Source organism: Hippoglossus hippoglossus, chromosome 6 (genome assembly GCF_009819705.1).
Source record: "Hippoglossus hippoglossus isolate fHipHip1 chromosome 6, fHipHip1.pri, whole genome shotgun sequence".
NCBI lineage: Eukaryota > Metazoa > Chordata > Actinopteri > Pleuronectiformes > Pleuronectidae > Hippoglossus > Hippoglossus hippoglossus.
The window spans coordinates 12,394,138-12,407,113 of record NC_047156.1 but is presented as its reverse complement, the minus strand read 5'-3'; the positions used below and the strand labels follow the sequence as shown (position 1 = coordinate 12,407,113).

At 45.1% G+C, this 12,976-nt stretch overlaps 1 protein-coding gene across 1 annotated transcript in view; it reads right to left on the bottom strand.

Annotated features, from left to right (window-relative positions):
- The window catches only part of igf1ra (insulin-like growth factor 1a receptor), an 80,292-nt gene that overhangs the window by 9,535 nt on the left and 57,781 nt on the right, over positions 1-12,976 (bottom strand). Inside the window, exons 3-17 of the mRNA XM_034589215.1 lie at positions 11,295-11,595; positions 10,177-10,313; positions 9,420-9,564; positions 8,394-8,602; positions 8,147-8,273; positions 7,105-7,340; positions 6,834-7,001; positions 6,182-6,389; positions 2,325-2,608; positions 2,093-2,235; positions 1,495-1,660; positions 1,273-1,375; positions 1,002-1,072; positions 681-910; positions 6-110 (exon numbers count right to left, since the gene is read on the bottom strand). Of these exons, the coding sequence (XP_034445106.1) occupies positions 6-110; positions 681-910; positions 1,002-1,072; positions 1,273-1,375; positions 1,495-1,660; positions 2,093-2,235; positions 2,325-2,608; positions 6,182-6,389; positions 6,834-7,001; positions 7,105-7,340; positions 8,147-8,273; positions 8,394-8,602; positions 9,420-9,564; positions 10,177-10,313; positions 11,295-11,595 (2,633 nt within the window). The remainder of the gene's footprint in view (positions 1-5; positions 111-680; positions 911-1,001; positions 1,073-1,272; positions 1,376-1,494; positions 1,661-2,092; positions 2,236-2,324; positions 2,609-6,181; positions 6,390-6,833; positions 7,002-7,104; positions 7,341-8,146; positions 8,274-8,393; positions 8,603-9,419; positions 9,565-10,176; positions 10,314-11,294; positions 11,596-12,976) is intronic.

Genomic DNA, 12,976 nt, shown 5'->3' with positions numbered 1-12,976 from the left:
CTTACTTCTTTGCGCAGCGAGCGCAGGTGGCTCTTGAGATCTCCTCGTGTCATCAGCTCCATAATCACTAAGGTCGGCTGCCCCTGTGAGACCACGCCCAGCAGCCGCACCTGCACGAATCACAGCACAGCACAGGTCAGGAGGGAGGCGTCAATGGTCCCATCCCAAATTAATACTTCCACCTAATTTTAAATGTTTTGAGAGGAGATCCCCTATGACAGATTACTATGAAGATTAGAATAAGTATAGACTGTACGATGCTCAGCTGTTTTGCTAATACACATCTGAAATAGGATATACAGAGTTTCTCTAAAACATACTTTAATAATTCAGTGTTTGTTTTTTTGGCAGCCAGACTTGATAAAAAGGTTTGAGCAGCTGCTTTCCACGGGGAGAATGGTGAACGCATCCGTTTAACGTAGTTAATGAGGCTGTGATCACGCTGATGAGAGAATGTGGACGATCTCCAGGAGACTAAACCCTGCCTCAGGCTGCAGCTGCCTGGGTAAAGACAGCCACAGCGCTCCTGACCCGCTGACCTCTTTCTATCTACTTCTACGCAGATTAATTAGGAAATGATTAGAATCGAGAAGCAACTGGGTTCAATACTGTGTTGGATTATTTTTAGCCTGATTGTGATGATCTTTTTCAGTCTTTTCTGTCTCGTGCGTCCTCCTTACCACATGGTGACAGTTGAACTCCTTCATGACGGAGGCCTCGTTCAGAAACTCGATGCGCTCCCTCATGCTCGCCGTCTCGTTGACCGTCTTGATGGCCACTCGCGTCTCTGGCTCGTCCTTGACCACACCCTTGGCTAAACCTTCATACACCATGCCGAAGGAGCCCTGGCCCAGCTCCTTGTGCATGGTGATCTTCTCCCTCGCTACCTCCCACTCGTCCGGGACGTACACTGGCAAAAAACAACGGACGGCAGGTCAACACCACGTACGTGCAGCAAAATACAAACAGCAAATACTTGAGAAAATATTGAATAATCTTACTCTCAGCAGCACTGAAGTATTCTGGATTGACAGATGCATAAAGGACTCCATTTCCCAGTCTGTCGCTGTTCCTGTTAACATGAACACGGCTCGGTTAGCCAGCACACAGCTCTGATTGTGTAAGGCTCTACAGGAAGTCTACTCTTAACCACAGTGTAATGTTAAAACAACATCTAATCATCTCTAATTAACATTACAACAGGAAGTAAAGTTACATAATCAAGCTCCACCAATCAGGCGATGTGTGGAGCGCGGTGATAAAGACACTTACCTCTTTTTGTTCACAAAGAAGAGAATTGTGGTGAGGCTGGCAATGACGAGCGTCGCTATGATGGGGATTATGATGACCAAGTAAAAGGCAACACCGTCGTCTCCTGCCCGGGAAAAGAAATATGATGGTGATTTCACTAAGAGGTGTTTATATCTTATTTACTTTAAGCTAGACAAGAAATTAAATTGTTCAGGACTGAATGTGTGAGAGCTGTTGCATTACGTTTGGGTGGAGGCACGTAGAAGAACACGCTCTCCGTCCAGGAGCCGTTCCCTGCTAGAGAAGTGGCGCGCACACGGGCAGAGTAGTTTCCTGAACCGAGGTTGGTCAGACGAGCTCCGCTGTGCTCACGGTAGTGGTGCCGCGACACACACTCGTGTTTCTCAGGCTAAAAGAAAAGAGAAAAGTAAGATGTGTAAAACACCACTTACAGGGACTTACACTCCAAATGACCTTTTGCTTCTTGTTGTTGGATGTTTGACCTTCACTGTGCTGAATGATTTGTGTCTAGAGTTTAACACCACAAGGCTGTGTTCACATTCCTCTCCTGTGCTCAACTTCAATCTGAGTTAAAGACGTCAGGATCCTATGAACAGGATTCTGCCACAGTAGGTTTTAATATGTCTGTGTGTTCAAATTCACTCACAATAAAGTTGACCATGATCCTGAATTTTTTTCCTCACATTTAAACTAAAATGTTTCAATTTTCTTGTAAGACCAAAACATTTTTTTTATCCCAATCAGTATTTTTATACTGTATATAATTTGAATTGTCTTTATTTGTCCAAGGAGTTCTTCAGTTTCATCCAGTCTGGCTCACCTCAGTCCCCAGACGGAACTTGATCTCATACATCAGGATGAGTCCGTTGGGCATGATGGGCTCCAGCCAGTGCAGCAGCACACAACCCTCGACCTTGTCACTCCGTTCATAGATCACCTTTCCAGGGATGTCGTCTGCTTTGACTGGGAAACACACAAAAAACACACATGCAGGATATTATTACAAGAATTACATGTTTTCATCATAGATCGTATCCAGGTCCGTTTCTCACCTGCAGGTTTGGTCCTGGAGAAGACGAATGCTCCGGCGCTGCAGCGGCCCACCTCCTCATTGCAGGCGTGGATGTCGAGGCGGTAGACTGTGAAGGGCTGCAGGTTGGGGATGTCTAAATATTCTGCTGCGCTCTTGTCCTCTGAGAATGGATACTCTCTAATAGGAGGAACGCCATCCGTACTGTTGCCCGGCCCGAGGCTGGTGTTCCCCTTCCCGGCGCTGTCGTGGAACAGCGTGTCGTTGGCCACGCCGAACACATCTCTGCGTCGACGGTCTGGAGGTCTGAAAAACAGGGAAAGCTGATTTAAAGGTTCAGTGTGTACGATATCGGTGTAAGGGTAAATTCAGCTGCAACATGCAACTTCACCACTAGATGTCACTAAATTCTACACGCCGAGCCTTTAAGGACAGTGATTAATATTATGACAAAAAAAGGCAAAAGAGGTAAACTGTAAATTCTATTGTAACAAATATTTGTAGGTTAATGACTCCCACAAGCATTTTAAACAAAGGTTAAGCCTCTTGCTGGACCAGGTGGAGTGAATGTGTGTTATGTGTGTTATGTGTGTTATGTGTGTGTGTGTGTGTGTGTGTGTGTGTGTGTGTGTGTGTGTGTGTGTGTGTGTGTGTGTGTGTGTGTGTGTGTGTGTGTGTGTGTGCATGCACAGCATGTGTCCAGATGCTGCAAACTACTCCCTGTGGAGCTGTGTAGAAGAAGGATGAGGTCAGACGGATCATAGCAAGGTGGACAGACAGCGAGAGAAAAAAGAGATTTGAACTAATGCTGCTGTCCAGTTTTATCCCAAACAACAATAAGCAAGGATAAAAGCTGAAAGATGAAAAATATGACTTATTCTTTCTGTTTCTCTACCGACTTTCTGAACCAACATGTTCAATCAAAATGTCCAGTTTTCAGCAGCGACATTAACGCCACCGAGGTGAACAGACACCTCGTCTCATAAGCTGTGGAGCCTCCTGGAGCTGGACGTCGTCATTACTGAGGGTCGGCAGGCGCTGACAGCTGTGACTGTAGCAGCAGCATCAGAAACACACAACACTGACCCTCAAGCCCCCGCTCAGCGTTACTTGTGAAAAATGTCGGGTCCTTAGGTGACACAGGGCGGACAAATAAGAGAGTCCTGGTTCTGACAGAGTGGGGAAATGAAAGGCAGCAGCAGGTAACACCAGAATGTTGAGCCTTTTAAAGAGCTCCTGCAAGTGAGATATATTTTTAGGGTTTTCTTTGGAACAGTGTGAGGACAACAGGAACTAGAAGCTCGATATTTCTACCTACACAGCTCAGCTCAGACTGAAGTAAATTAGGTTAACACTAACCATTATTTTCGAACCTGGACAAGTCGCCATCAGGGCCAACATCCACATACCTACATTTTGATTTGAAAACACATCAACTCTGCTACGTCCACACTACTCCAGAGTTTTAGAGCCGCTACAACTGAGAAGTTTGGAAACGCTGCTGGGCCCATTTTAGTTTAAAACACTCGGGACTGTCCCTGATCAACCTAATCCCAATATGCATGTCTTTGGACTGTGGGAGGAAGCTGGAGTACCCAGAGAAAAGTCACACAAATGCAGGGAGAACACGGTGCAAAGTCAACACAAAGAGTGCTGGTCAAAAAGAGATTCAAACCAAGAACCTTCTTTCTGTCTTGTTGTGCTAATCACTGCTCCAGAAAGTTATATTTCTGTCAAGACAGCTTCTTCTTTTCAGCACGAGCAGGAGAATTAAAATCTCAAACTAAGAGATCTAACTGAGCAAAGCTGAAGTCGAGCACCTTCTGCGTCGGAGCAGACATCCACATACAGGAGGAGGGTGCAGGCACACACAGATCCGTGGGAAACACCAGTCGCACTGACATGTTAACATTCCTCTCCGACTGTCATAACTGGAGCGGCTCTTCAAAACAGATCAGTGACCTCTGACGACACGTTAAAAATATATGACAACTGACTGGAAAGCAGATACACAGATGCCGCGGGTCTGATTCGAAGTGACGCGCGAACCTCTCGAGCCGCCTTGTATCAAAGCAACAGAAGAAGAGGGACGAAGGAACGAAAACCTGAGGATCTCATTTTTCCTAACGAGCATTAAGAGGGTTAAGCACGGCGGCTCTAACACTGTGAGAATGCTCTGCAGCTGATTTAAGCATGACCTTATAACTAGAGAGCCACCACAGTCCGTGTCCTGACCTCGACTGCTAAAAAAAGATCTACCTTTACGCAACGGAATCCAATCAGGAAAGCCATGACTACACTTTCAGTCTTCGGCCTGTGGAGCACATTATTAGTGCCCTGGCCGCAACACATAGCAGACTCACAAAAAAATGACTGAAAGAGCCACAAAGGAAGAAGAGGTAACCATATGTATTCATCGTGGGTTTATCAGCAGGCGGGTGATACAGTGAATGAGTTGTCCAGGCAGCTGATAACAGGTTCTGGATCACACCACAAGGTCGTCTGTTCAGATACCGACAGACATCCTCTTTGTGCATCTCCAGCAGTAAATCAGTCTGCCCTCCTTCACTTGTCTGTTTGTATTCTGCTGCTGATGGGGCTCTTCCCTCATTCATTTAAATTCCACATGGATTCACTGTACATTTCCTGGCAGCTGTCTCGCTCCAGAAAGCAAGAAAAAAAAAAGGAGTCTCAGACAAAGAGAGCATGCGAAGAGGAGGCGGAGGAGTGCAGAGCGACAGAATGGAAAACATTTCCTCTTCTTTCTGTTTCTGTTTGCAGCCGGCCCTCTCTCTCCTCCTCACCCCCTGGTCCAAACCCCTAAACTTTTTGAAAAGCCTCCCCCCCCTCGATTTTTCAGGGGGCCTTTCCTTGGAGTGGTTTGTAATAATGGCCGGCTCTGTTACAGTGGAGAGCCTGCGCCTATATACAGGATAAGCCCCTCGCTGCAGGCCTGGGACCTGCCACCCGTCTGTTTCCTCGACAGCTATACTATAGCAAATCCACACAGCCAGATAGGGAGGAGGGAGGAAGATATGAATTCAATTACAATAGAAAGCTGTGTTTTATTATTCTTCCTCCGCAGATATATCGATCCAATTCCACCAGAGCATTGTTAAGAAGAAAAGGGCAGCGTAACACCGTTAAATGGATGACCTTTGATGGAATCCTTTACAAGATGTGGATCTATAAGATACCTGCTGAGTGCAAAGCAATAAGTATATCAAAGGTCTCCATATTTCACCAGCATGTGCTACGGCACCGGTTCACAGAGGCTTAACGTGTGAACACAGGCGTGAGGGAGAGGAAAGAGAGCTGGAGTCTTTGAAACAGTTAAATGTCTGTAGCCACGAGCAAGTTCAATGATAACACAACACAACAGTCAGTCCCCATTGTGGCGAACAAAAGCCTAAGCAGCGACAAGCGTGCAGCCAAAACTAGGCCCTTCAGACTCCTTAATCATATCTCTCTCCTGGGTTTGTTTGTGTTGCCTAAATTGCTGCCTGCTAGGTCCCCAACATCCCCCCCGTGCCACCGTTGCCATGGCAACAGAAAGCCACAAGAGCGCTAAGAAGGCTTTGGATCCTACTCAGTGTGTCTCCTCATCCATGCTGCCTGACAAAAAAGGCTGAGCCCAGCAGGCCGGCCAAGCCCCCGTCCGGTCTGTCAATGCCCCCGTGTTTGGATCCTGTCAGCTTCAACAGAGGAGCCCTTACACCCGGGGCCGCCACCTCATTCTTCATTTTGCCCCATTAAGGCAAAACAAGCTGCGGCGGCTCTTTGACTGCCTTTTCCTCGCAAGCGTGAAAAGGAGGTACAGAGCAGGAGCTGTAAACAGGAGATGACTGATATTACAGCGCCATACGTGGCTTACTGTACCTCGGCAGAAAGATGGCATTGTGGAGGAAGTTCTCGAAAATCTTCAGAAAGACGCGGTCGTCCTTCTCCCGGTCCTTCTCCTCGGGCGTTTTCTGGCAAGCGCAGCACGGGCCCTTCTCTCCCCCCGCCAAGTCGGACTTGGTGGGCTTGGTGTTGTCGTCCATGTCTGTGAGCCCTGTCGCTGAGATCCGGATCGGGATCTTCAGCTCTGTTGTAAGGAATAAACAAAAAGAGTTTAGTGATCCTGCATTATTAAAACAAACATAATTGAAGACAACTGACATTACACTTAAAGACACGAAAGACAAGAAGACGTTTACAGTTGTGCATGGGTGTGTGTGGTAGAGGGTGGGGGTGGGGGGTGTGTGTCAGTTTGGTGGGTGAGTATAAACAAAATCTAAAATCTAAAATAACAACACTTCTTGCACAGATTATGTTTTAATGTTTAAAGACTAATTTAACAATTTGGGAAATATATGAATTCATATTTTACATACGGAAAGAGCAGTGTTCATCTTCTCAACTAACTCTCATCAAGAGAGGAAACAACCATTTTCCTCAAAAGTCTTGAACTATTCCTTTAAACAACGAGGAAAGCCTGATCAGTGGGAAAACAGTTAAAAATAAGATGCTTTTGTAGAGTGATGCCGACCTTTGGAGCAGTAGTTGTGTTGGTATAGCTCCCTGTCCTCAGACTGCTGCTGCCAGCGGACCAGGTAGTAGGTCAGGTTGCCGTTGGGAAACATGGGCGGCGACCACTTCACCACCAGCTTGGTTGAGGAGTTGGCGAACGCGCGGGCGTCTTTAGGCACAGAAGGAGCTGCAACAGGGACAGAGTCATGGTATGTTATATTTATATGTTGCATCACTTATAACAATGTACTGTATAGTTATGGTGTCAGCAGACTGATGGTGACACTTACGTGCTGGGCGTGTGCGGACGTAGATGATGTCACTCTTTGCCCCAGTGATGTGTTTGCCCACCACCTGCAGGGTGATGGCCTTCACGAAGACGGCGTACTGGGTCCAGGGCTTCAGGTGCTGAAGACTGACGTTGGGTTCGCTGTTTTCATCCTGAGGAAGATCCACGTCCACCATGTGCCAGCTGTTTGAGCCGCAGCCGTCCTGTCCGTCGAACTCGGTGATGTTCTGGAACGGCCTGGTTGGAGACACAGGACATGGCTGCACATTTAGAAAAAAAGAAATTGACTTGAAACATGAAATCTTCAACATTTACAAAAAAAGCCATATCAAACTCATCAAAACTGTTTTATTCTAGGTTATGTTTGAAGATATGATTCATCTCGACAACTCTTGCCAATTGTTTTGCATATTTTTGCCCGTTATTTATGCATGTTTTAAATTACCACTGACCATTTTCCAAAGAATATCATGCAGTTGTTTTTAACTGATATTTTTTTGGGACATTTCGCTCTTATTGACAGTACAAGCCTGAAATAGTGAGAAACAATAGGGGGAAGACTCGGGGCTATAAAACATAGAGTTTTTATTTAATTACCAACATCTGAGGCAGAACTTTGCTTTGCTGTGTTCGAATTCAAGAAGAAAACTATAACTCAAACAATAAGCAGATATTTGGTTGGGTTTTTTTTGCGAATGAAAAAAATCTTCTCTCTACAGCTATATTTAATCAAAGTACCTCCACCAAGTCTTTTGAAAATATGAAAATAACTGACAGTAAGATGAAGTACACACAGATACAGCAGGAATGACTTGTGTAAATAATCCTAAATCAGAAAGCTGCAACAATCTAAAGTGTTTTTTCTCCATAAATCTTGAGTTGAATACTGTCTAAAACATTATGTTTTAAATTTAAAGTAATATCTCTAAATTAGAGTAGGTTTTTGTATGTAAAAAATCCATATCCACTCTTCCTCAGTGTGGAGTTAATTGTATAATATGTGTTACAGGGGATAAGGGGTTGTTTGTCTGGTGGATACTCACGACTCCTTGTAGTAGACGATGAAGCTGATGAGGTCTCCGGGGTCTGACGGCTGGTAGCGCTCCCACATCAGCTTGATCATGTGACTCGTTGATTCGTTAGACTTGAACGTGAGGGTGTGACTTTCACCTGTCGTGACAGAGCAGGACCCTCAGTGAGACGCACGTATCGTGTATACAGTCATACACTCAGAGAATGAGAAGAGGAGCCCACGGAACCCACTGTAAAGGATCATGTGAAAATACTCACAGCTGGCTCTTTCGCCGTTGTTGCGGAAATCCCCCTCCTCTGGCTTCACGGTGATCCCCGTCTTCTCCCACATGGTGTGGATCTCAGACATGCAGAGTTTGGGGTTCAGGCGGAAGAAGAGGCGTCCGGCTCGAATAGTCAGGTTGTGCTGAGTCCAGTCCCACAGGTACTGCAAGTGCTGGTTGTCGATGGTGGAGAAGGAATACATGCTGAAAATGGAAGATAGAAATAAAGAGTGAGGTTTCAACCATCTCATACAGATCAAGAAAGTATTTGTTATTGTCACTGAAACGTGGAAGCTGAGCTTGACTAAAATGTGATTTTACAGGATTTGTTTTGCCACCTGGTGGCAGCATCAGGCACTATCGCAGGTGGCCATCACTGAGCTCAGGGTTGTGAGCCTGGGTTTGCACAGAGGAGGACGTGAAAGAGAAACAGCATGGTGCTAACACTCTGAGCTCTAACCGGCCATGTAATGCAGCAGAGCGAAGGGAATGTCTGCCATCCTCGACAGCATTCCTGACTGAAACTTTATCCTGGGAGAGACAGGGCAACAGACTTTCCCGTGACCCCTTTGGCCAGTACCAAAAAAACTTTCCCTCGTAGATCAGACTGGTGCTGATACCACAGTAAATACAGGGGCCGGTGAACATGAGACCCGCTGTTCAGAATAGTAGCCACGCTCACTTATCTGACCTGTCTGAATCACTTTTAAATATAATCGAACGCGTCTAATATAATGTTATCATGTTATCTATGATCTATCCATGTCACGCGATTCTACAAGAGATTCTAATTCCATTTATCATATTGTGTGAACGTGCGCATCCACCATCGAGGGCAGACACTCGACAACAATAAGTCCCTCTGACATTTATGCAACTTCAATGATATGTTGGTGACAGCCTCCCTGCTCGGCTGAGGTTTTGCTCACGTCCTCTAATTCCCTGAGTCACCGCACACACACACATACACACACACACACACATGGTCACAGACGAGCAGTCGCAGACAGACAGGCCATACTTGTCGATGAGCTCCTGCCCATTGATGAAACGCAGGCTCTTGAGAAAGGACAGCGAGCCAAGCGCGTGGGAGTGTCGAATCTTCACAAAGCCCGTCACTGTCTGGATCAATCCCATGAAGCTCTCCAGCTCAGACGCTATGTTATCTGGGGACAGGAGATAAACATAAACACACAAACACAAACACACACACATAGCATAGGAAATAAAAGCCCGTGAAAGCCTTGTTTAAAAACACACAGGGACCTCTACTGCTACTGTTCTGGCTCTTAATGCAAATATCCCACCGAGCACTGAATTGTATTATCTTTATCAAATGTGGAGATTAGCTCATGAACCATCCTGTCAACTTAGCAATAAATAAACCACATTATAGTATAATGTGACAATTGGGTTAAAGTGCAAGAAGCAGATGGACTGTTGGGTTTGTGACCCTCCTGTGTGTCCCTGCAGCTCAGAGCGCCCGGCCCTCGTGCTTTAACTGCCTTAGTGATCATCATATGTGCAGGGCAGCAACACGGTGCAGCACAGATAGTAAACTGTAGTCAGTAAAGAATCATTACAGGAGACTGTACGGCAGGTTGTAGACGAGTTAAATACTCTGTTGGCGAATGTTTCAAAGCAGAGAACCATTAGTGTGTTTAATCAGCTTAGTCTGTTTAGTCCACTAAAATTGTGCTGCAGCGTAGTGTGGTCTACGAAGCTAATTCACACTTAAAAAAAAACCTTCCGGCAGGCTTCTGCTCAGATGCACTCACTTCCACGGCGAATGTTGATGTCCAGATTGCCCTCGATGACGGTGCAGTCCTTCAGCGACTGGGCAGCATCCACAGAGTCGATGATGTGGGGTATGCAGACCTTGTCGCACAGTCCGTTGCAGGCGCTGCAAAACATTCTGTGTACGGGGAAGAAGGAGAAGAAAGACTGAGAAAAAACAACCTTACTATCTCACGCTGAAATCATCTGTTCACTCCCCGAGCTCCCGAGCATTCCAAGGGATTCAGACAAATAAATTCACTGCGCGATACAGGGTCACCCCTCACACGGAGAGTATAATCTTTTTATGGGCCCTCATCTGAACCCTCTCCCTCTCTCTTTCGTGAGAGAGTGATTCACCGTATTGACCTCAGAGACTAAACAGCAGCGGTGTGGCCAAACAAATATACGGCAGCAGAGAGTTGGCGTGGAAAGTTTGGGGAATTGACGAGACAAAACAGGGAGGGAAGCGTTAAACAAAGGAAATGTCCAGTGAAGGAATTGTTTGACAGTTACGAGTCTTGTCCTAAAACCTTTGACTGTTAATCTGTCAAATCTACAAGCTCAGTGTTTCTGGGAAGTCCAGATGTGAATCATTAATAGTGCAACAGGCTCTTGATCTTCACACGCCGACTCTAAGAAAGGAACCTGTGAGTGAGGGGCTGGTTCAGGAGAAGTTCACCTCAAGGACACTTTATACAAAAGTATTCATTATGCACAAGTGCACGGTGCACACATAAGCTGCTGTAGTGTGTGTGTGTGTGTGTGTGTGTGTGTGTGTGTGTGTGTGTGTGTGTGTGTGTGTGTGTGTGTGTGTGTGAATACGAAAGAGAAGTGGCATGTCTATTTACAGAACAACTTGCCAGGAAATGAAAAATACTAAGTAAATGTAAAAATACCTGTTTTCTCGCATTATGAGAAAGATCAGGTGATGATCGCCAATACATTTAAAAACAGAAGAATAAAGAAAACTTAAGCCTTGAGAATTTTTTACGAGACATAAGGTAAAATATCTAACACATTTATTCAAGAGCTCCTCCTAATATACGGTAAATTCGCTGTCACCCGGCACAGCATTTCCAAATCACACCTAAAGTAGAAGTGAAGGGCACGTCTTTACCGATTAGTCTCGTTGCGTGTGAAGCCGGAGGGGCAGTCGGGCATACATTCTCCCCCGTGGATGACAAAGTGAGAGTCGCCGGGCAGGTGCACTTGAGAGCACAGGTCCATGGTGATGCAGCGCCAGCCCTCGAACTTGTAAGTGCCCAGGGGGCAGTCTGGCACGCAGCGGTCCTCGTGGAAGTAGTGGAGGCAGGCGGAACAGGCCATGTCGTTGTTGGGTTCGGTGCAGCTGCCCAGGCACTGGCTGTGGCAACACTCCCCCTTGTCGGTGCAGGCGTGCTTGCAGTGTTCTGGGCAAACTGAGGAGGAGGCAGAGAAAGATGGAGGAAGAGGTCAGTTTTGGCGGGTGCAAAAAATAACAGTCTGCACTGCTGGACACAATTATGACAAAATAGAAAATGATAAAAATTAAAAGATGGAGAAATTAACAGATTTTGATTTAAATATCTGTGTAAATCTATAATAGCTTCAGAACAGGGTCAATAATGAAAATCAGGATGTATTAATGATATTATCTGCTTACTAACAGGCCAGAAAGAAAAAGACAATGCAAATCTCCACTAAGGCCCAACAGTCCACATTAATTCAATCAAGCTGCACCAAATTTCACACACTCATAGATATCAGTTCCCTAAATGTGCTTGATTTGTTTTCATCAAGATCCATGAATTATTCTCTGGGAAAACAGAGACAATGTTGATAACGCCCTATCTCACAATGTTACATAAAGGGATCTGCCAGGACGACAGAAAACAGGAGGATAAAGCTCAAAAAGACACAAAATGATCAGCTATATTTGCACCGATTGTGATTTCAAAGTCAGTATAAATGTACAATAGCTTCAGATTTAGGTAACTGATGAAAACCAGGATGTATTAATGATATTATCTGCCAGATAGAAAATAGGTTAAAGTGCAGTGAGGGAGAAATCCAGTACAACATCTGTGCCACATGTTCTTGTAATGTTCAGTTTTTCTTTCAGAAATCAGTTTAATTCAGTTTCTGTTTATTATTGAGGTCATAGCTAGTGATTGTGTTGTCCTGGACTGAATTATACTGAAATGTGTTTCTAATAGTCATCCTCCCTTTGTGTAAATATGGTGACCAAAGCATTTGAAACGTCTCTAAATATAATCCATTCCAGTTCCACACGACTGTAGACTACGACCTCAAGAATAAACATATAGCTAATTTAATACAATACTAAAAGTTGAACATTATTATCTGTGTAAAAGGGGAATTGCCCTGAGCCGTTGCAGTGGATTGCATTGAACGTTACATATGTACCTAATAAAGTGGTGCATGAACAGGAAGATCTGACAGGAGACAGAATGAACGTGTAGACACTAATACAATATGTGACATTTTCAAATCCTTAAATGTCAGGTTTTAGGATAAGAAAGGTGCAAAACTATAATCAGCCAGCGGTGTGTGTGTGTGTGTGTGTGTGTGTGTGTGTGTGTGTGTGTGTGTGTGTGTGTGTGAGAGAGTGTGTGTATGTGTGTATAACAAGCTGTTTTCTGCTAATGACTGTTTGAGGAGTCTCTGTCTAGAATACATAAAGAGCTGGTCTGGGAAAGAGTAAGTCAAGAGTTAAGGTTTCTTTGGAGGAAAACGTGTGACAAAAGTCATTCGTTTTAAAATCTCTGAATATTAGAAACTCTGCATGTGGCAAACCCC